General features: G+C 40.5%; 1 protein-coding gene and 1 long non-coding RNA gene across 2 annotated transcripts in view; both read right to left on the bottom strand.

Annotated features, from left to right (window-relative positions):
* LOC145443973 (uncharacterized) overlaps positions 1-24,093 on the bottom strand; it is a 69,000-nt gene extending 44,907 nt beyond the window's left edge. Inside the window, exons 1-4 of the mRNA XM_080321874.1 lie at positions 24,034-24,093; positions 23,542-23,720; positions 23,419-23,479; positions 12,988-13,081 (exon numbers count right to left, since the gene is read on the bottom strand). Coding sequence (XP_080178000.1) covers positions 12,988-13,081; positions 23,419-23,479; positions 23,542-23,720; positions 24,034-24,078 — 379 coding nt within the window. The 5' untranslated portion in view covers positions 24,079-24,093. The remainder of the gene's footprint in view (positions 1-12,987; positions 13,082-23,418; positions 23,480-23,541; positions 23,721-24,033) is intronic.
* LOC145443986 (uncharacterized) lies at positions 8,864-12,141 on the bottom strand. Its single transcript, XR_013916581.1, has 2 exons — positions 9,731-12,141; positions 8,864-9,575 (listed from the first exon to the last, which is right to left on the bottom strand). It is a non-coding gene; the product is annotated as an uncharacterized LOC145443986 (long non-coding RNA).
* Positions 24,094-25,484: the final 1,391 nt, after the last annotated feature.

The raw sequence follows: 25,484 nt of genomic DNA, 5'->3' as shown, positions 1-25,484 counted from the left end.
ATTTGGTGTGCAGCCTTTGTTGTGGCAACCTGACAATTTAATCAGTGAATGGCTGGAATCAGGAAAAAAAGTTATTTTTGAACAGCCCTAGTGCATATGCATACCGTGAGTGCACGTTATGCAATGTGCATATGCCACTGAACAAGGAAGAAGCAGATGTAGCCTTGTAAGGCGTCTTGCAGCACCCTTTCAAGCTACCCACAACGCGAAAATACATGACAGGATTTTTGTATCTCTGAACCAAACCATCTAAGGTTTTTATGACTATACAGTGTATTGTTCATGTAAACAGTGTACAATATGATATAGCAACAATATTAGTTTTGGTTAATGCTCGGTCTCTATAAATGGCGAATCTGTCGTTGTGTTGTTTATACATCTTTGTATTATTATATGACGCGCTATGGTATCATATAAATCTGATTTATCCTTTAATAGGGTCATGAACTGCCCATATGTGTGACGTAACTTCACTTATATCTCGACAAAAACATCTCAGAATTTATTTGTGACTTATACATCGCAGGGAGGTGGCATCAGGGTTCGCCTTTTTCATCGCGTCACGTCATCACCTCCCCGAAACAATCATTCGGACTTTACAAATCCTCATGATTCGAGACGTCTCAAGAGAAGATTTTACCCGATTACTCATCGCAGAAGAAAAACAAGGAGTGTAATGGAAAAAAGAATAGGGCGGTGTCAACAAAATAGCGAAAGGGGGAGAGGTATATAAGGAAATGAGTTTCATAGCGTTCCATATGACAGATGGGCCCAAAAGTAGCCTGTTGATTGTCAACTGGGCGAACAGGAAAGGAGTCTGTTGTACATCATCGATAGTGTATTATTATGACATCAGTTTCCCAAAACTACACTTTCACAAAGCTTTGGAATGCGGCGTACAAAGACGATCTCTCCTTTACGCTCATAAATTTACACTATGTGTACGAGCCATCATCAACGAATTCAACTTCTACAGTTTATGCCAAAATATATTGAAACGGATCACGACACATTTTAGGAAAAGGTACGTGCCTTGCAGTTTAAAAGACCAACCTCGCCGCACCTTATTTCACCAGAAGGTCAATGAAGTTCTTAGAAATCGCAGATCTATGCGCGATCGATGATTTCATTACACCTACTAAGGTTAATTAAAGATTAAAGTACAGTTAAGGATAATTTAACAAACTCTATTTGAGGATCGGAAGTAGGTATTCCAATGATTTAAACATACTTGTGGTGTTGAGGAGTAGTAATAAAATGTTTAAATTAAGTCTATATGCGTCCACGGAGATACAGAAATAACCAACATAATTGACCTACACGTTATTTGCCGTGCCTGTTTTTCCCGTACACACGAAATGTTGTGAATTGTGAGGAATATTTTTAAACCTGCTCCAATCTGCTGGAAAAAATGGATCTCAAAATTTTTATAATAAGACATATTACGTACGAAATTTTCACCTAGTTTCACCCATTAAAGTGGTCAACCGTATCCCAACCAAATACTACTCTCTACTTTAAAAAAATATCATTAAAAAGTTGGTGTGTCTGTCTCACACTAACTAAAACATGTTAAGTAGTAGAGTAAGTCCGTTCTTTGAGGTATAGGAATATAATAGTTAATTTTCAATTTTCAAAATTTTTGAAACTATTTGGTTATAAAATATCGATAATCAGGATAATTCCAAATATCGGCCTCAATAAATCGGCCAAGTCGGTAATCGGCCAAGTCGGTAATCGGCCGACCTCTAGTAACCAGTACAAGTATACAAAAGCGTCAGTAGTACTGCGAAACAAGTAGAAGCTCCTCGTGACTGACCACATCTTCTTTCAGCATTGATGATGTGGGAAAACAGTTTGGAAACATTTAGAATTGCTTCCATTATTTTACACCACGTTGACGACAAAGACACCTTAACATCTCGAAAAAGCGACGGGGCTTGAAGACGGGTTGGCAAGGAGTCAAAACCGCGTTGACAAAGCAAGATATATGAGTTTAAAATTGAACAAAGAATATCAAGTATCGTAGTTTTATTACCCTTTTACCCTGGAGTGCAACAAATAAGGTTTACGACACAATAGCATGCGATATTTTATCGTAACCCTCGTATCAGATTACCTACAATCGTAGTTTGTATTATACTATGGCTTCATTTAGCATAACTGTGCCCAAACGGCAAAGTACATGCTGAATGCTAATTCCAACCTAACGGTGATCAAATCTTCCAAATGTAGAGATTTTCGTTGTAAAATAGGTCAAAATACACGACAATCCTGTCCCATATTTCTGCAATCGCGTCGCATTTACAATGGGGTGATCTGCGAATAGTGATATAAGTGTATAGTATATTCATATTGAAATAAACCGGAATTCTTTCGGCTGACAATCCTCAGGGGTAATCGTCACAATGTTCTTGCCAATTTTGTTGCTTACGATTACCCCCGGCGAGTGTCAGTCGAAAATAGTCGGATTTATTTCACTATGCATAATACTATTCAATTGTATATTGAAGCTCTGTGCCTCCAAGAAGCTTTTGAAAAGTGATATGTATTTTGGTTCTCTGAAAATATATTGTGTCGTGCTGTTGTTGGTGAAATATCACAACACTCACGGGTGAGGGATTTAGGTTTCTCGATATTCCAGATCGTAAAAGGTTTTGTACTACCCAACGAAAATTGAAACTAAAAGTACATTGTATTGCGCGTATCATTTCCAATTTGATACCATGACTAAGGGTGATGTGGTGGACGTGATCTATAACACAGAGCAGCAACTTCTATATCGGACAGTCGATAAAGTTTCGTACCCAGGAGGCAAAGAAAGTTCAGGTGACCAGACGCATCATCGGGAATCCCGGTACTTTCAAAGTGTTTCACATTGCAACTATTTCGATCATGTCGTAATCCCGACAGTGTGTGAAGGTGTAGGTCGTTAATCTGGAACGGTACAAAAGCGAGCCGCACAGGGAGTTACGTTGGAACCAATCAATGCCCATAAAATGTACGAAATGTGTCATGGAGTACAAAAAAACACGGAACTTCCAGATATCCTTCGAAATGATAAACAAGATGGCTGCTTCAATTTCGAGCAAGCAACACTTGATTCCGAGGTTTTATAACCCAGAAGCTAACGAAAACCATAGCTATGATTTTGTGAATGTTTTATGGCGTTAAGGGGTATACAACTCTTTCATAAAATATCGCTGTGCTTGATTTATGTACGTACGTATATTATTCCGATGATATTCTAGGGTAGCCACAAGCCCCACCTATCAATTGTACTCATATATAGTGATGATATGACGCTGGTATACTCCTCTGAAAAATCACTCGAGTTATTTTATAGTAAATACGTAATTTATCGCGAAGTACATACAATGGGTCGAGACCACTGTTTGGTCAAAAGGTCATACAATGCGTGTTTGGGTAGGAGGGTATTTAAGATGCTGGTTCAACTCCTCTTTCTGAGCTTGCGACGTGAAAACACAGATACCAGGCGGACAACAGGAAATAAGTGCGTGCGTCACTATTACCATAACTGTCGATTGGAGATAGCTACGGCGACGTAGGTTTGGTACGATGAAGGTTTCAAATTGGCATAGAAAGATACCAAGGAATGGTTACTAAAATGGTAAGGTGCGAATCATATAGCAAGTATGTTGTTGGTTGGCTCAGTATCAAACCCGACTGTTCTGGAATGTCACCCCGTACCCTGTACAGTGTACAGCACTCAGAAATGGAGTTATGTGGTTAAATGTGTGGCATTGGTATTTATTTTGGTGAAATCAATGCACTATAAAACACTATATAAGCAACCCAAAAAATTCAATGGGCTTCTAGTGTTATTATACAGGAATTTACAAAATGTATGTACAGTACATGCAAGATATAAATCTAGATGTGGGCTATGTTGTTGCTGTTTGTGGTATTCATAGTGTTTTCGACTGCCTGCAATGGCCAATTACATCAGGCCGATATTCTGTATTTGTGATTACGTATAGCGGGCCACATCTAGGCTCTTTTAAGATCAGATGGCAAGTAGGAGCCTATGGATAAATCTCGAAATCTCGGCAAGGGATTCTGGAGTCCACCACGGTCGGACTCGTAGCCGTCATCTCGCCACAGATGTAAGTGCGAAAGACATGCATTGTTCAAGTCATCTATCATGGCAACAGCGGCCTGAGCTTGATTGGTAGGAACAGTCGTTCTCAACCTTTTTCGAGCTTAGAGACGGGTAAAATTTCGAAACCTATTTTGCGGACTGATGAACCTTCAAAAATGAACGCGAAATGTAATATCGACGAATGTGTGCAACCCCAAAGTTCAACTTCAAATTCGCTGTTGTCTTCTTGATTTTACGTGTACAATAGGCGGTCATATTGAAATGTCAGCAAGTCCGATTTCAAACAGTTTTGCACAACAGTCGCAGCATTGTGTTGCACGCCTACGTCCAAAGTAGACCGTGAGCCGTGTATTACGATAAGATGGGGAAAATTCGTTCCATATGCCTTAAGCAATTTAAAGTCTAATGTCGCGTTTCTCTAATTAATGGACAAGGAAGGGTCCATGCAACTTTGCAATTGAGGTAGATATATTGGGCAAGCCGGTGGGAAAGTCGACAACGATCCGATGTTAACGTCCCGTGTTCACCAATTGCAATTGCAATGCGCATCCGGGTCCATGATGCAACACGATCGCAATCCCTTATCAATCTATCACGGATAACATTTACCGCAATAGTGTACAATCGCGCTTTAACGCGATAAGCCCCGTGCGACCAATCGCGACCGCCAACGCCGCCTACAATGAACGTGTGTTTTAACTGAATGATATCGGTCGCGGATTTAAATTGCTGTGTACTATCGCCGGTAAACACAGCGGTTTTGCTGCAGGCAAATGGAATGTTTCTTGCGCCTTTTCTAGAACAAATGACGTCATGCCGATTGCAAAAACCTCTGACGCGGGGCTCATCCGGATCATTATCCTGAACAGTATGATAATTACCACCGCTCTACGTCTGCACGCATCACACCGCACTTCAACAACTAGAACATTTTCAGCTTTTCTGAATTATATTAGAATTAGAATCATAGCTACACAGTTTTTTCCAAATTAGATTAGGATTAGAATTACTTGGTTCGCGAAAACTTAGAAATTGAATCACGTTCAGTTCGTATCAAATCAGAGGTCATATGCATAAGCATGAACATGACAAATGTTTTACAGCAAACTTGGCTCGTTTCGCACTATTCAGGAGAATCAGTAATGTTATTAAAATTGATATTTGAGTGTTGAGACATTTCAAAAATCAAGTTAGAATTAGAATTTAACAAATTGGATTAGAATTACATTACAGGTATTTCGCTTTAATTAGTCTAAAATGGACAAATGGAATAGTAGAGTTGTCTATGTCTGCATCACACCATTACCAAAATACTTGAAAATTACAACCAGTCCGTAAATAACACCACATTGCTTACGTTTAACACGCGGATATCACAAACACTTATTAACAGTGCGTGACGGAGTTTCGCTTAAGGATCCATACCATTGGCGTACTATTGTTAACAAGTTTACAGTGGCATTTTTCGAATGTGTGTAGAGGGGAAGACAACACAATGACGCTGGACGGCGTATCGCGTTTCGCGAAAAGCCTCCTTCGACGAAGGCAAAAGAAACGTGACTGCGCCAACTCCGAGTATAACACGAAATATTATTGTGTAAATGTGGTAATAGGATTAAGAACTTAATATGGAGAGATAAGACATGACGACATGGCCAGCGCAGAGAAATACTGTTGGTAATATTCTGTCCTAAACTTTCTTGCGGTGTTCCACCGGCGATTGGATTCACACTTTCGGGATAGCTAACCAAACCTGGAAATATTAATATTGTTTTGTAGTGTTCATGGTGCTTTACGACTACAATGGTCAATGGTCATTTACACCCCAGCCGATATTCTTCAATACGATTCCGTATCTGCCGACTCGTAGCACGGACCACCTCCAAGCGTTTTTAAGACACCGCTTACGCCAGTGGTTCCCAACCTTTTTGTCTTCATTCCCCACATCAGATTTATTCCGAGTCTTCATTCCCCACTACCCAAAACCATTGTCGTATTTCCTTCTAACTTATGTCGTTTCGAGGCAGCTAATTGCATATTTGAGTATACAAGACACACAACCACACCAGTACGCAATATAATCGCCTATAACTGCAACATAAAACGTATTGTGAACCGATACTGGTAACACTCGAAATTTAGCGAAAGCGTTATTTCACGTCATACTGGTCGTACTGGATACGTTTGTGAAGCCATCATTGGTTATACATAGTTACAAATGAGTTTTTGTGAACAACACGCAATATAATTTTCGATACATACATTCCAGAGCAGATAACTGGTAATGGTAATCGCGCATGTGTCTCCGTAAATATGTAGACTATCCTGCATATAATGTTTAACAAAGGTGTCTATTCGCCACCAGAAACCATTGAATTCCCCACCGGTTGGCAACCACTGGCTTACGCGGATCAGATGGCGAGGAGGAGTATTCGAAAGTAGCATTAGGTTCTGTTCATCCAATTCAAGCAGATCTGTAAATTATAATTGAGGGTAACGTCATAAGATCAGGATTTGCCGTGGCAGCGTACGTTACTTGATGTGGGAAGAATATTATTCAAGTTAAATATTGGTGATACGATTGTTGATATACAATGTTCTTTCCAATTCTCTACTATACTTGCTGTCGATTACTCATGACGAGTGTCAGATAAAAATAGTCGGATAGTTTCAATATGAATGTACTATGCAATTGTATATTGGAGTTTTGTACCTCCAAGACGCTCTTTAAATAAGTTAACTGTAAAATAGTATTGTAACTGCAAAATAATCAGTTTATTTTATGCAAATGTCCTCCGGGGGATTCGTTCTCTAAAGTTGCGCTTCTCATCCCGGTGTTTCGAGATTTCTCGGATAGGGGCATTGCCAACCATATCATTGAAGACAGAGCCTATGGGCCGAATGAAATATGTCCATTGTCTACCGGTGACCAGTTGCCAGAGCGCCAGACTTTGGAGGTGCCTTTATACGGGTGCCGACCTTGAGAGAGGGGAAAGGGTATACTTTGGATTTCAACTCAGCATTCACCAATGAACAGTGAACACGAGAGACCTGTTCGCAGTCGAACACACGCTATATTGCGCCACCTTGCGATGAGCAAGAGACTTGACCATACACTAGATACGAAGTGGCGTTGCGAATAAGGTAATTCGATCTTGAATTTTCGGTAATAATTCAAACTACGCCGCCTGTCGCTTGATATTACAAATTTGGGACCTTCCCGCGTACAGTCAGTATTCATATCTTCCCGTTATTGACATGAGCTCACCAATTTCGTGTGATATTGTCATATTTTAGGCGCCCGGTGAGCGTAGTCAAGCTAGTAGCAATTCCATAATATTTTATTATGATAGTACGCGACGGGAGGTTTGATGGATACAATACACTAATTCAATATTTTCGACTCCCCTTGTTATTTCCCGCTTTCGCAAATTTACGGGGCTGTAGACTTTGGGCGTATATCAGCGCCGATCCGCGCCGTGTAGCCGTATAATTTATCAGCGTATCGGACAGGAATTTGAAACATGAGACAATCACACAGATGGTGAAGCCCTTGGAGGTACTCCATATAAAATCTTTTCAAGTAGGGTATCAGAAAGGGTTCATTTAAGGCGAAGTTCAAATGTAATGTCGCTAAAAATTTGTTAACACTACAACAATATCTATATAATAAGACATGGTCCGAGAATCAGTGATTGAATTAAAAATCGCATGAAATTCCGAAACCGGAGGAATTGTTACACCATACGCTGACTACTATAATACGGGCGAACTCAAAAAGTTTGAGAAGCACTGCAAAATAAGATGGCATCGTGTTTTCCGAATCAGACGAATTCCGTGACGGCGTAGAAGCGCTATACTCTAAAATTCCAATCCAAACCGGACACAGCTTTGTTGTCATTCCATTGGAATGATGGCAAAGACTTCTCAAAGGACGCGACCCTGAATTTATACATGATCCACCGGCATCCCTACATGCAAGAGTACCTTGGAATGTAAGTCATTGTCGTGGAATTAACCTATGATGTTTGCCAACACACATGACGCCGTGAGTCATGTACGGTTAACTTGAAGGTGTGACATTGTGATAACCATGGCTATCATGCGAGGATACTTATGGCCATGACGCGCCCGACTTGTTGATCAAGAATCGCATATCTCTCTTGTTATTTCAGCGATCACAGACAGTTGCGTGCATACCGGCAAGCTGACAGGCTGCCCCATCAAGGAATTTGCTCTCGCACAAAAGAATGAGGGATGAGTGCATTGGAGTATAATTGACACAGAATGCAAGCGCGCGGCATTACATCATGTCAATGAAAGATATTTATCTAACTTCACACGCCCGTAATAGCATTACCACACTTCGGTTCTGGATGCGGTAATTCCAAGTTAAGGTCTGTAAAGAGGCGGAACGCATTGATTCCTATCGGAAAGAGCGAGCCTATTATACATTCACCGCTGATCTGCAAAATGCGACAATTTCTGTACGAAATCGCGTTTATATCTCACTTCTTACGTAATGGTAGGTAGAACGACAGTTGACAAAGAACATAGTATGTGTAATTTGTGCATAGTTCAAAAGACGGGTGTGTGTCTGCCTATCGTTCCGCACAGTACTCTAGATGATTTTGCAGAGCAATTCGCGCGGGTACCTAGAATATCAGACTATATATCCACTAATGCGTTCCAATGGGTTACATCTTAAACCAAGACGTCAACGTGCATAGCGTTTAAATGACGGGATTCTGTCTTCGCGTATTCCGCATAGTAGCATGTAAGATTTTGCAGTAGAATCAGTGCAATTCGCCATAATGCTGTAATATATCCACAAATCCGTCCCCATAGGGCCTGATGTTTTTGCGGCATGTAGGCCTACACTCAAGCCGACCAAGAAGTCAATATCTAGCCCACGGGTTAAAAACTTGGTGGTCATGGCTCCCCTGCGCACCACGACTCTGTTTCAATAATCCAATGAAATATTTTGATTAAAAAAAATATCATCTTTAAAGCCACTCCGCTATAACAAAAGCAATAAATGAAAATGTAATAGTTGATTGATCTTGAGTTTTCTTTCTTCCCTCCACCCCAAACCAGCAATTATGATATAGCGCAAAAATAAGCTCAACCATCACATTAACTGCATATGCAACAACTAATTAATGCACTATCATGTTTATTGTGTATTGCATTTATATTATTTTATCATCATAACTACTGCACGATTACTGTATAAACCAGTTTTTAAGAAAGAAAATACGTTTCTATTTTTTATTTTTAAATGTTCAAAAAGTAAATAGGGGAATAATTGATTTTTCAAAATTTTTGAAAGGTTGATATCCTCTGGTCTATCCCCTATAACATCGAGTGTGGTCGTGAATCGTGTTGAGGTGTAATTGAAATGAAGTCAATCCCAATCCCCCACTCATACATGGCAACACTGTTTGAAGAGCTTCTTGGAGGTACGGAACTTCAATATACAATTAAATAGTACATTCATATTTAAATGAACCCGAATATTTTCGGCTGACACTCGTCAGGGGTAATCGTCACCAACTAGTAAAGAATTGGAAAGAACATTGTATATCAACAACACTGTTGCAAAACGAAGTGTGAAATGCTGCGGTCAGATTATTCCGATCGAGATTGTAATTCTAACTAGGCCACAGCCATTAAACCCAGCCTCGAGTTGAAGAGATCGACCGTGAGTACTGTTATCGGAGTCGTCTGTCGTCTATATTTGAATAAGGTGGTCTATTCAGTCGATGAAACGTTTGTGATAACGGCGCCGCGATCAATTTTCTCAACAAAAACAGTTTGCGCGATAGCGAATTGAAGCCAAGTCGGCCGTGAAGATGTCGTGCAGACTACAGACGTACGTAATGAAAATTCCGTCATTATACACGGTAATCATCGGAGATTTTTGCAAATGATTCTCGTGGCCCCGCGAGATTATCTCCTACACACCCCCTCGAAACGAGACAATGCGCGCATTGTTGCTATCGATACAATTTTTGTTGATGCGCGTATGGCTACGTATCGGACAAATGGGCTGTAACACCGAAACTGGGAATGAATTGCGCGAAACTTATTCTCCCGAGTCAAATTATAATAATTTTCAAAGTTTTGGGAATGGTTTATTTACGAAACCATTTCACGCTTTGCCGATAAGGCGCCAGCCCCTAATTCCAGTACAGTGGTCAAGTATAGAGACTGTATTTTACTAATATAAATAGATATGCGAATAAGTTATACGCACACGATATGAAACATCCAGCAAACGTGCTTTAGCGAACAGAGTAGTCAACTCACGACTTATATTTTCCAAAAGCAAGAACTTACTACTCAACCCCAGTGGTTCTCAATTTAATGGTGACCGAAGTCATTTCAGTTGGTACGCATCAAATGCATTCGTTTTAAGTAAAACTACCGTTTTAACAAACCGTTAATGTATTTTTTTCTAATTAAAAAATGTCTCCATCGAATGCATATACTTTATACGTCATTCAACTCAGTTGCACCCCGCCCAGATCAGATTGTGAAAAAGAAACGATTGCAGTAATCACTTCAAATTTTGCCTTATTAGTGTGTGCTATTAATAAAATCAGGGGCGGATTAGCTCGTGGGGCGCATTGTTTCGAAATATCCGGGCCAACTTATTTGCTAATCCACTCATGTTAATAATCCTCTATTTTTCAGTAATTGGTTAGTACGCAGGAAAATCATAGAACCTCGAGGTGGTACGCGCTAAGATTAAGATTGAGAACCACTGTGTTGTACCCTTTGATAGAACTCAATACGATCGGTTCCTAGTCTTTTATAAACATAAAAAAGTAAGCTAGTGTCACACAGTACAGAATGGAATGAATAGTCATGATGTAAAGGCAAACCGAAAGCAGTCCGCATAAACACCATCTAGTGTTCAAAGGGAACTAAATCACCACGCACCGCTCTATCCGATATATGGAACAATCGTAAATTACAGCCATATAATACATCAGGGGTTATTTAACTGGCGTCCCTGGCGTCCGTGAAGCACTTGGCGGCCCGCGGGCCAGTTTTAAGTGTACCGTGAGAGGCAAATGAAAATCAAAGTGTTTTATATTTTAGCTTCAATAAAGTTTTGCAACATTATCGATAATAGCATTATGCGACCACGTAAAGTCGAAATTAATGCTGATGATTAATAGTGTGGCGTTTCCAGATATTATCGCATTTTGTTGTTACGCGCGTCCCTTACGTCACTTTCAGCGTTGTTGTTTTGCCGCAACTTCACGTAGTAAAATCTCATCAGTTGCAACCATGCTGGATGTTTACCACGCCCTAAACTTAGTTCAGCTGAGTTGAGCTGATTTCATTTTACGTGGTTATGCTTCCAATGCGTGTTGATGTTATTGTGCCGTGTCCGAGTAGTTGGAATCAAAAAATCTTCTCGTACTAGTACACAAACCACGCAACCCAAAATCAAATCCAGGGTTCCCGCTAAAAAGCTCAAAAACATCTGATACATACGGATGCGCGAACTGACATACTACATTTCGATTTAACGTTAGTTTCTGATGCTCCCAAACAAAATTTGAACAAGATGTCATACTGAAATGAATTTGAATACTTTCGGCTGACACTCGTCAGGGGTAATCGTCACCAACCAGTAGAGAATTGGAAAGAACGTTGCATAGCAGCAATCGTAAGACCAAATATCACGCTTATGCTCAATGTATTATTTTTAGATGGTACACGAACTCCTTCTGTAGGCACAGACTTGTTTGGCGTATTTTGATCAAAATCGACTCCAAGGCACACAAATGAAAGTGTAAGAACGTCCTCTCCCGACAACGGGTAATCTGTCGTCTCGATAGTTTTACGGACAAACAGAATTATCCAACACATACTTGCCCATGGAAGAATTTATAGCCTTTGCCTGCTCTCGTTCAAGCTACCAGGCTGAGCCGAGAAGCTCTTCTAGATGCGATATCATGCGACATCACGCAAACGTTTGTTTTCCAGGCGAAAAAGAACACCATGTAAACCAGACTTTCGCGAAAACATCTGGGTCTCGTGGCTTGACATGGAACACGCCATCAAACTTGGAATCAGTGACGTAACCGGCTGTGACACTGCAGTATCTTGTCCCATCAGATAATACATTGTTCCACCAACGCAGGTACATCGATCTCAACAAAATCATTGTAACGTTACAACGATGCCAGTGTTTTATCAATGCATCTCATCGTGTCGAATTTGACATTATCGGCCGCACATGCGCAATAGCGGCGAATACGCACGCCTCATTTGCTTCGTCTTTCAGAGGTCATGTTCTAATTCAGTGTGGATGTCAAATTTGTCAAATGACAGGCCCCGAGGATCAATTACCCGGCGTGTGCGTATGATCATGTTAAACGTGTTTCAGAGTTTGTAGCATTTGATGGATGTTTGCCTTGAGGGGTTTCTGTCGGTATAGGTATTGCCGTGAACTTGATTAGACACAGAGTATATTTTACGCGGTCTGAACACAGCTAATGCAACTACCGTAATTAACCTTAAGAAGACAAATACGCTGACACCTAATTCGTCTCTCTTGTCGTAGAACTTTATCAGTAGGTACAGCAAGGCATCTTTTTGTGCATTCCTCAAATTTCTTACCTTTGTCCCTCGCGTGTTGTATAGTTTTAAGAGTACGTCTTCGGACGCTTCCACGGGCACCACGAACGCTTACAGAACGCATGAAAAATCATATCTTAACCTAGTCACAAGTATTGCAGAGATCTGATATCCATCAGAGTTAAACGCTTTACATCAGCCCGGGACCTTTACAGGCGTCAATGCGAAGAGTCTACGCTTGTTTGTACCATCATTTGACTAACCTGGCGCAAGGGACTTCGGAGTCGATGACTTGATCAACGGGAGAGGCACCTTCTTGCTTCGCAGTTTTACAGCTTTCTCGGTGGCGAGTTTGCTCTGAAACACATTAGTCTTTCACAAGAAGTCAGGCCTCTATAGATAAATAAAGTGGTGAAATTGCAAATAGATGTCACACGACAATATATGGATTTGTGAAACAAGCAAAACATATGGGGGCGGAATAGAATTCTCGAATTATATTATCTATTGTATATAGAAAGCAGGATACTAGATTTCTGTCTATGGTGGTTAAATCACTTAAAAGTTCAGGGAACTGGTTGACCATGAGGGGTCCGTGAGTGAGTTGCAAATTGACACGATTAAATATTAAGATTCAATCTATTTCACATCGACCCGAGGCGCAATTTATAGGTTGGCACACAAACACATGTAGAACGGTCAGTCCACTCCCTATTTTGGAATAAAAACACAATAACAGGTTCCCGATAAGTCTTATTTGAATTTGGATGTTGTTATATCTATAAGTGTACGTTTCATGATCTTTTTTTCTGGCGGTACTTCAGTTCAACACCTGATTTTTCGGCGCGTTTTCGATGTAAGCCGACCGCTTTAGTGCTTTTGTGGCATTCATAAATGCAGAGGTAGTTCCGCAAAATTATTGGTTGTACGTACATATGTTCCTAAGTAAATGGACATGGTCACTGGTCAGTCGCAACAACTGAGGGGGACCGTGACTAAAATAGCTTGGGAACCACTGGATTAACCAAGATGATCTTGCATCCCGAAAAAATTACCTACAAAAACAACCACGAATGTCAAAGTCATTACTAGCATTCGTACCATCATATCGATTAACAGTATATACCACGTAAAACGAAGGGAACCATGACAAAACACTCTACCCGCGGGTAACTATACCCAGATACGGGGAAAGTGCCATTCACGCGAGATGATATAGTGATGCCTCTCACGAATGCAATGAACGATGAAGTCGAACAATAAAGTGACAGAATAGCAAGACATTTATGTATTGCCATGTAATTTTAGACGGAGATAATCCTATTATTGTAAATTCCGTAAGAATGTATCATCAGCGCACAAGCACAACATGATGGCATGGGTGATTAACACATAAGGCATGGATAAATCGGATCATAATCTTGGAATAGCAAAAACTCACGCCGACACAGTAAACTTTATGCCACGCGAGACAACATATATAGCAACTCCAACATCAGTGTGCGTGTGTGTGTGTGTATAGTTGTATATAGTCACACTGCAATACTATGCATATTTCCGCGCAACTGAGACAAAAGTTTACGCTGGACTTACGATCTTATGCGTCAAAATATCAGCCCCAGATAGACATCTGTATGTTTCACAATCTAAATACTAATTTGTCGCCATGAAAATTTGTAGACTACGCACCCAATAAGTCTAAAACCATTAGTAAATACATATTAACACTAATTTGGGTTGAATGCAAATTTCACCGCGTATTATAACCTATCCGTCGCCAATAATTAGACATCCGTAACGTCTCATTACTTCGAGTTAAGGTGACATATACATTGGATCACTGACGACAAAGGGATCATTGAGAAACACATCAGCGTAATAACGTACCGAACGACTAACTGCGATTCGGGGAAAATCGTCAGTTGAAAAGTCACCCAAAATGGCAAAGAAACAGTGAATAACAACATAAAAAGACCAAGGACACCAAAATATCGAGTCAACCCAATGACGTATGCTTCTGGGAAAGGCATAGCCGATAACAAAAGTGACAAAAGGAAACGGCTACACCATAAGTATGATGCCTCATACGAGATAATTTGAGAGACTAGTGATTACTACGGAGGGAAATTTACCGTTACTGTTTCACGGATGCGTACTGATCGAAATCTTTGAAGGGCTTCTTGGAGGTACAAAACTTCAATATACAATTGAATAGTATATTCATATTGAAATGATTATTATAGTATATTAATATTGAAATGATCGAAATCTGGATCCAAATATGAATCACTTTTAAGAATTTATGGGCAAGCGTAAATAGAGCCCGATAGCCCCGAATCATGGATCTAAACCTAAATCGTGTTTCGCCTTCCAATAACGTCCATGACACGTAATCTTGCTCAGAGGTGGTCAGAGACGTTGTACTACTTGCAAAACTTCCTCGAGTGGCTATGATATTAGATTAATTCTACTTATACTTGAATTTTTTCTGTGTTTAGGCAAACCAGGCCTAGAATACTTACTTTCTGACGTGTGCATCGCCAACGACAAAAAAAATCGCATATCGGTCACAGAACGGTATATTCTGCGTTACAGCGCCACCATGCGCAATGAAACTAATGGCGTGAATTTTAGATTCTACATCACGAGTCGAAAGCGCCACCTTACGATTGATGTCACTGCAAAACTGAAGAATTATTTTAGACCGGGTCTAACCCACTATGTCACTCGTTAGTCGCTTCCCGGCGTGTGAAACATGGATCAACATACATTTTCACAGTTCATTGCAAAGCACCGTAACTCCCGGCGGGCGCATTAACAAGAGGACAAAGATGAGACTCCCCCTCTAATTACCAGGATAGCTTGTTAACACGATCACACACTTTCACGGTCTTCGGATTTCACAGTGAATAGATAGTAAGTTGAGCCAAGCGTGTCTAAATGACCACTGTGGACATGGGATCAAAAGATTAGCGTGCGTGATTGTAACGTATATAAGGTGAAACGGTTGAACGGATAGTTATAAGTGCTCGGCACAATGATTGGAGCACTATAATGCGGATTGCGGATGGACTATTAATTGCATTGATTCGAGTTATGCAGTAAGAGAAGATTTGAACCTTCAAATCTGAGCGTTCGTGGTCACAAAAGAGCTTGTGAAGTTCGTCATTGTTTGAGATAATTTTATTTACAGGAATGTTAGGCTACCATGTAGATAAATGTTTTCAGCATGCTCGCTGTATCATGTCATGACCATTGAGAAAATATCCGTAAGATCGAACACAATCCACCCCTCTGCAGTATCTACCTGGTAAAATTTACGCGTGATGTATTCTGTTTCCCCTCAAAGTCAATATTAAAGCCTGGTTAGTGGTTATATGCTGAGCGGCTTAGCTTACTGAAAAAAAAACAGATCAGTAATTTCACGACCCGTGTCAAATGTCCACGGCATCCGTAACCTAGGCCTATACTAGAAATATGCATGGCTGTGTTCGATCGGCAGCCCGGTTTCATAAACCAGTTACAACACTAACATGTATTGCAATCACAGGGCTATAATACCGGCATCACCGCTGGGCGTATATCCCGGGTGGAAATGATAATATATTTTCGTGCATGATTGTACCAATTTTCTACCATGTAACTTACTGTGTACAATGTATACGGTACTGTATTTCGCATACATTTCAAACCTCCTAATTAGCGGTGACGTCATTTCGTTTAGCGTACATCCATAGACGTCACAAGTTCTATGAATGTCACGTTAGCAGTCGCAGTAATATTCGAGGCAATTTACGCGATGAAATCGCAGTCAATTACCTCATTACACACAGTCTTCGGAATTCCTATTATTCTACAGTTGTGAAAGGAAATTAACATGCGTGACAAAATGCAGTGCCAAAGGTTATTCGCAATCTATCGATTCGAAGCGATAAGCAATCGAAACAACTCATCCCGGCACAAATAATGTCAAAGTAGTTCCCGCGGGAGGTGACGTGATTTTTAACCAATCACGAATCGACGAAAATCGATGACAGCCGGATGAGTGCCCGAGTCACTTATGTTCGCTTGGCTTGCGAAATTTGCAGTCGGTACCACAGCGCGGGAGGAGCAATCAATAATTATTTCGGGATAAGAGGTGATAATCCAGTAAGATCATCACAGCTTGAACCTTATTTTGGAAAGATGGGGTGTCTTCGGCTGCCGTCTTGCCATTTACGAAAAGTCGCAAATAACGCGTAAGGACATCCGTCAGTGTATATTGTATAAATAAATAAATTAAATTAAAATAAAATAACAGATTAGCAAAGATGGAAAACAGAATATTATTAATATTAGTTATTTAGAAAATTTAACACATTGACATTACAAACGATCGAATATATCGGCTATCGGCATTGACCTAATGAATATCTAAACTGGCACAAAAATTTCAACAGCGACGTTGCGTCGCGAAAAACTCTTTCAGTAGCGACGTCACACAATGACTGAAGGCCCAAATATTGCAGGCGTGAGAGTGAGAGTGCCCTCTGCTAGCCCAGGCAAAAAGCCTGTTGTTGTGTACAATTGTACGTTGTCTGTTTTCTAAACTCTTGACTCATTTAGTTGCTCATTCCCGGTCCAAGGCCCAGTTTGGAGATCGATTTGAAATTTCGACGATATAAATCACCTAATATTCACTGGTCGGTGGGACCTCACCTTCCGACACGTGTCATCTCATTTTGTCGCTTGCCTTACGTGCATGCCTCTTCTTTAAACGCCTCGGCCCATGTGGGTGTCTGTCTGATTTCAAAGACTACTCCAAGTCGTTTTGACACCTTCCTATCTTTTCACTGCATCGCGGTTTTGTGGTGATTTGAAATGATGAAAAGTTTAATAAACTGATACTGATAGATACTGATCCAAAAGCTACAGAGATTCAAAAACTCCATGGTTATGGTGTGGGCATGGTGACTCCTAGCGGCTGTTTTGATATGCATGATAACTATATGATAAATCACCAGGTTGGCGGCTTGGCGCAAGACGACTTAAGTAAACGTTTGCTAGCAGTTGAATGCGTTCAGCATTTGATTGCCGTTTTGCAAAATTAATAAAGCGGGTACGAGCGGATTTATCTCCACAGACTGTAGACAGATAGCGGTGGGCATCGATAGGAACAGCGGATACTTCTCGTGATTATGAGTCCCATTAAAAATAAATCTAATTAACGATAACCCAGCGCAAAATTGCAAAGCTAAGTTCTGCACCGTTAAAAATGAACATTCAACTAAATGCCCCAATTATTAATTAGTCATGTTCGACGGCGTTAATCACGCAATTGAGAAAAGCAAAATACCCAGATTGACTTCATACTAACAAGCTGACACGACGCGAATGCCGCAAAGTACTTTTATGGGTGACGTTGACGTCACAAATTCAATTTTTGTCGTTCACATTGATCTTGTTTCTACAAACAAATCTAATCAGGGGTCCCGGTGGCCTTTCGTGTAATTAAATCAGAATGCTACAGTGGCATTTAAATTGCCTTTCCCGTCTGTTGCAGCAGGTAGGCAGCAGGTAAGTTCTAGTAAATGTATGAAAACGCAGGCATTAAGTAAAACACTGAATGGGAACTTGCTGATAACAAATCCGTTAATGAAGTTTTTAGCTAACCCTGAGACCCGACACCGCGCGAGTATTATAATATGGTGTCTCTGGCTGATCAAAGTTATACAAGCTGGAATTGTAGTAGTGCTTTATGTATTCGTGGTGTTTCGAGTGCATTGGTCAGGTTACACCAGGCCTTTATTCTTTTCGTGATTCCTTCAGATGCCGACTTTGAGCATACAGTCCCACTTTCGTATTGTAGCCTTTATGTATCACAACGCATACGCGGATCGGACGGCGAGGAGGATCCTATACCGGTGGCCTCCTGGCTTTGTATCAAGCGACCCAATTAAAAGAGAATGAAATCGACATTTACATGCGAAATCATTTTGTTTTCCGATACCGAGAAAATATTTCAAGTAATAATGCTGAAACCAAATCAATAAGTATGCACGACTACAGAGAAATGCAGCTAAACAACGGTATTCTAAAATGATATTATTGTTCAGAAGTTTCAACTAGAGCGCGAACTTGATCTCGTAAGCACAAATTTCGCTACAAACCCCGAGGAATTGTTGCGTTGTCTAAACGATACTGTACAAATTCAACTCAATTCCAACCAATAGGGGCGACGTTATTATAATTAGGAATTTCCACAATTTTTTAGAAATACTATTAGTATTTTTACGGTGGCAAATTTCGTTATTTCGCCATCACCAGTGTTGTTGTTGTTCGTGGTATTCATTATGTCTGTCAACTATACTATGGTCATTTACACCAGGCGCAATTGTCATCAATTTTTATTCCGTAGATGCCGACTTGTAGCACGACCCGCTTCTAGGCTTAATTATAAAACATCGCTTACACGGGTGTGATAGCGAGGCGGAGCCTATATAAACCTTAAACACCAGTGTTAATACCATGGTTGAGCCTGCATAGCACATTGTCAGCGAGGTTTTGAAGACCCGCTTTAACTTGGATAAGCTTAACCTCATACCCATTGCTCCAATTCCAATCGATTACCAAGTTGCGTTCGTAATTTACTCTTTGCGCTGAATACGGCTTCACGCATCCATTGAGGTAATTATTCTATTCTAGTTAATGAATGCTTTTGCTTTGTTAACTCTCTTGCAAGGTCAAGTGTTGCGCCTCCTTGTCGCAATAATTTGTTTTTGGTTATTGCACCACAATCGTTTAATTGCGACACGAGGTAGCGTGCTGTACTCCAAAACACAAGTTGCGAACTAGAAGAAAAAAGGCGTCAGTCTTTTATCGGCAATAAACTGAAACCTTAGTCTGAATACGGTGAGTTATGACGACTTGGGACTGTGGGTCACGGCCGACAGCTTGGATACCACTGGCCTGGATGAACCTCTATCGCGCAGGAAGGGATTGGTTATCCAATTTCGAACAAACCCTAACATTGTTGAGGTCTTTAATGCTTGACAGCGGAATGAACTTTCCATATGACAACGTAATGTGCAAAAGGAAGAAAAGAATAGATCCGACATTAATTTTGATCTAATCGAAGCTTCAGCAATAAGCCGCGTTAATCATGACAACGACGTATAGGGGCGCGGAAACACAAAACCACTTAAATCCAACACTGGCAAGAAATGAATGTAAGACGCCACACTTGCGCGTGATTCCGCGCGTGTGTGTAGTGTACACTGTACAAGTGTACAATACATATAGAAACTGCAGAAACCACGTTACGGTATACCCGCATTGTTTTGTATCTTACACTGTCAGAGAAGCGAACTGCAGTTTAATAGCCTCTACTTACGAATATTTTTATATTAGAAAGCTGTAGTTTTTTTTCTTGATTACGATTTGGTATAGCTTAGCCTAAGACAGAGGTCTCAAACACGAGGCCCGCGGGCCGCATGCGGCCCGCCAGAGCATTTTGTGCGGCCCGCAACGACATTTTAGATTTTTATTAATTTGAAAATATATAAGTGTCACATATATATTTTCAGGGTATAAAGTGAACATTTCCACTTACATTGCTCCGAAAGCTTTAAACTATTCATCAAACTTCACTATCACGTCAATTGCAAACGCTACCATGCAGTGGAAGATTCACTATTTCGCCACATTCCCAATTCATGATGACAAAACCTAACCCTTAGACCAGTGTTTCCCAACCCCGAGTCCGCGGACTCAAATGAGTCCGCGGAAGGTCCTTGGTGAGTCCGCGAACACAGGAATTTTCAGTAACTTAATCGGCTCGGCACACTTTTTCTTCCACTTCCGATATGATTTCGGAACATGTAATTGACAGACCTACGGGGCTCGTTCACTTTCGGACCAAAGTCATTGCAGCCTTACGGAGAAAATAGCTTTTTGGTCCGAAAGTGAATGAGCCCCGTCCTGGTCCGGATTCTTTAAATTTTGATTTGAGAATTAGGCTTCCTCCGTGATGTTTGATTCGCAAAATACCGCTTTTTAAATGGTAATCACCTTAATAGCTCTGAGATAAAACGCACAGATATCTCGGCGGTCCTAAACTGGAATAGTGCTCTCAGAACTACATTCATTGCGGTGCAATTTATCAACTTATCGTGTGCCCCTTATCAAGAGATAACGGCACAATAAGAAGCAGAAAGAGTTTATATACAATGTATACCGGTAATTGTATGTGTAACGTCTTCCGTGTATCGTATAATTCGATTTTCTGGGCTCTCTTTGTTAAGATTGTCGGAGTACCGGAACAGCTGCCTTTGCCTAACGTTCCTTTTATATCATTGTATTGTTACGTCATATGTTGCCAATTTGGTTTTCGTTAGAACCTATTTCTGTATGCTTCTTATTGTGCCGTTAACTCTTGATGAGGGTCATACGAAATGCCTTCAAGTTAATAAATTATACTACAATGAATGTAGCTTGGAATGCAATATCAGAGATACCTCAATAAGCGATGTTTCGCCACGTATATTTCAAACGCAAGAACAACGACAACGAAACATAAAGCTCTACAACAAATTGTTCAGCATTCCAAGCAATATTCGTTCTCCTGAAATGTTCTGTGTCTTGGGCAACCAGTTGGTCGCAAGTGTCACAGGCAAGACGGGTATGCTTTGGACATCTGTAGCATCTTCTTGGCTTGATACCAAATATGTCAGGGATGCCTATAAACCCTTATTATCGGCAACTGGAATTTTTCAAAATGCCCTTGATTTATGGCTGAGGTAGCCCATTGGTAAAATTGTCATAACCAATTCTATCCTGGTTATAAAATGTACAATTTTCGTCGGATTGACTTGAATTTGGTACGCTTGGATGCGGAATTTGACGATGAGTATTCACATACCGAAAATGCCAGGTATAAACTCCTATGACAGCTCTTCATACACACGTATGCACGCGTTTTCGGCGCGATATACGCTGAGTGTTATTGTATTTATTGCGACTTATGGTCCACTTGTAGACGTTATTTGGATATTGGTACATCGTAGGGACATGTGCTCATCACAGAAACAATCTATAGTTGTCTATTTATCAGTAGAACTCGAAATATGGACTACATTACTGAACATGAACAGTTGTTTGCATTGCAAAGCAGACAGATATGGAAAGACACCTTTAAAAAGGCTTCTTTGACTCAATTTTGGACAAATGTGCACTGTGCAGTCGATGGAGCATAGTCTTTCAGATCTTTGCTAGCAAGCTGCAACCGCTCTTTTGCCATTTCCAACCACATACCTGAGTAAATCTGACTTTTCAACTCTGACGATGATCAAAAGAAGTATCGCAATAGACTTCAACCGGTAGATGACATCAGATGTAGGCCTACATTAACAACCATAATTCCGGAATTCGATAAACTTGTCAAGCAAGTTCAAGGACAAGGCTCTAATTCAGTGTGTGTTGAGTGCAAAACAGTGCTTGATTTTTTCGTTGATACCGTATTAAACTCTCTTGGATAGAAATCAAAAAACCTGATTTTCGTTAATATATAGCTTGAGTCCGCGGATATATAGGCGAGCTTGAGAATAGTCCGCGGGTAAAAAAGGTTGGGAACCGCTGCCTTAGACGATTCCTGACTGAATTTGTGAGTTGGACTTGGACGCGACCTTTCTTAGAATAATTCAAACTAATGCTAACTTGACGGCAAAATGAAAATGACACGAGTGGAGTTGGAGTGACTCGGAATGCCGTGAATTTGTTAGAACCATGGACGCAGCAAACTAATCGCGTATCAGGGGAATAGTAGTAGTAGTAGTAGATGAGAAGGTCGCAGCTTGGCATTTCGCTAACTAAGCAAGTAGTTATGGCAACCATTGGCAATCTGTTAGTTACATATTTGGTCGCTAAACCATGTTATTAAGGCCACCTAAAGGTAACGAGTACCGTAGTAGTACGCTCCAACGATGTAACAGCAATGGGCCGTTCGGCATCCCGACATTTCAATCACTAGGACACACTCATTAATATATTTATATTTTTTCTGCTCCTATATTTGAAGATATTTGGCCACGAGATTAATAGCCTACTTTCAGAAGTATACCCGAATCCTGGATTGGAATTACAATGCTCAACTTAAAAATGTTTTGATATCAGATCAGTCTCTATTATAGATCTGTTAAATTCAAAATATTCATAGTAGCTGAAAAATTACAACCCAATAGCTTTTATGATGGCATCATACATTTGTTCGCCCATATGGTGTATATCTCTTATAATTATTATATATCAAGTACGACAACAATTATATTCAAATAGTTATAAATTGGATGATTCTTTTCGTGCCAGGCATAGTTTGATACAAGAGTAAATCACATTTTGACAATGTGTGTTTACTGTCAGTCTGCTGGATCGGCTCAAGGACAATTCATTCCCGCCAATTAAGGCCTACTTGGAAAGAAATAGAATAGCCTTATAAATGCTGCGGCCCGAGGCGTCATCAAAACTGGAAAATTGGCCCGCGAGCACATTTGAGTTTGTGACCTCTGGCCTAAGCGTTATACGGGAATCTGTATAGGCTATATACCTTTTACATTCTCCCTTCACAATGTAGTATACCTTTACATACCGCTAATGAAATCATTGAATAAAACACTCCACACACGCAAGCACCAAAAAGTAATCTTTTCCTTGCAGCCTACCTGGTAAACTTTCTTGATGAGGTTTTCACTGGGCCCTTGACGACTGCCGCGTAACCCACTTCTGTAGCAAAAATTTTGTATCAGAATCACATAGTTTCGTGGGTAGTTGCAATATCTCAATACCTGCGCTGTTTTACACAATCAACCGGAACAACAACTTGCCTTGGGGACTTTGGCTGAATTATCTTCCACGTCCTTCGTTCGGCGACGAATTTACCAGACGATACTGCGGGTTGAAGCGTGAGACACACTTTTCCAAGACCACGGAATCGCCTGCTTTTCCATCGCTCAGTTACGCGCCTCTTATCAAGATAAAACGAGTCTTTATTCGTTGTCATAGTTGTCGTTATATAGTTGCTTTCCGTTGTCCAAATTTCGGCTATCCCTTTACCATCAATAGAGGCATAAATACCCGCAACGACACCTGATAATCACAAGCATTTCATTTATCGATTGATTGCGTACGAGGATCCGATTGAACGCAATGCGCACAAGCGAGTTTCGTGAATACACACTACGAGCAATCATAAAGTTGGCGACTTAAAACTTGACTACTAACTGCTATGAATACAAATGCTCCAAGTCTGCTGCATAAAACGCGAAATTAATGCATACCCTCACTTTCATTAGCTCCGCCGTGCGCTGGTATCCCACTAGCATCTTGACGTAACCGGCCAGAGAAGCGGGCTAAAAAGAAGATGATGTCACCAACAACCAATCAATACATGGCGGAGTGGGTTACTGAAGGTTGTTGCAGTTCTGAATGCCGCGATTGTGCATGAATAGAGAAAGGTTGATGATGGAAGTACAATATCGATCGGAAGACAACAAGATAACTTGAGGTGCCGGCCATTGTGTTTCTCAAAGTCAAATTGTTACTGTCCAGGACGCATTGCATATAGTGCCTATGGTTTCAGTGAATCGCTTCCGCGGGATCAAAGGAAACTGAAATAGTGGTCTTGGAATGCTTCTGTTTCATACCAAATTAAAAATACAGCTGTGGAAAAATTGGATCTAGCTTTGTACATCGATGACCTGTACGGTACCACTAATAAGTTCATACCCACAGTCAATGTCGTTAAAAGTAGCGAGATAGTGTAGTGGTATAATCCGCAGCTACAACACCAATGGGTGACGGGTTCGAGTTCGACCGAGGTCGACTCCAGAATTCCTACCTAAGTGTAGGAGGTTTATCCAGGCTCGTCGTCACCATCTCATCCGCGTAAGCGGTGTCTTATAAAAACCTCGAAGTGGGCTGTGCTACAAGTCGCCAGCTACGGAAAAAATAAATAAAATTGGCATGGTGTAAACGACCTTAGTAGTCGACAAACACCATGAATACCAGAAACAAACAAATGTCGTTAAAACGGTATGCAGAGATACCCAACCAAACGCCCCGTTGCATATTAGGAGGATATCGTACACCCGCCTCAGTAACAATATTTCGGATTGTGTATTAGTAGCCCTTCGGTATACCATGGATATTAGCCTAGTTTATTTAAAATCGCGATATACTAACTATAAGTACATTTAAACATGCATAGACATATGACTCCGGTGTCTTTCCACAGCACTTATATATCTTTAACACGCTCTTTGTCATGATATAAAAAACTGTTGCCCCCTGTAAACTATTTAAAATTTTCGTCTAGGGTTGTGTTTAAAACAAAAATCAATTTAAAACAAACATGTTTAGAATGCCCTTGTTTAAACATGTTTCTATTGTTTTTGTTTTTTCTAGGACATGACGTCACACATATTCAATTGTGACGTCATAGTGTGTTGATCTTCACATTTGAAAATATAGGGTAAATATAGCTCGTTTGACGAAATAGGCTTCCAACCCCTGTCATATACGGAACAAAAATATCTTTAACCAGGACTACATCGTCATGCAGTGTGGTCATCATCATCAGAACATTCATTTCGTACCAATGATCTATACCAGTGATTCCCAAGTGCGGCCCCCAGATAGCCTTCGTGCAGCCCCCAAGATATATTAAGAAATCGAGTTATGACTAAAAATAAAATTTATATTTATAAAATACTCTTGCTTGGCTTAGCCT

The sequence above is a fragment of the Botryllus schlosseri genome, chromosome 8 (assembly GCF_051294905.1).
Source record: "Botryllus schlosseri isolate E-star chromosome 8, Bs_hap1, whole genome shotgun sequence".
Taxonomy (NCBI): domain Eukaryota; kingdom Metazoa; phylum Chordata; class Ascidiacea; order Stolidobranchia; family Styelidae; genus Botryllus; species Botryllus schlosseri.
The sequence above is the reverse complement of the archived record's forward strand: the minus strand, read 5'-3'. Positions and strand labels throughout refer to the sequence as shown.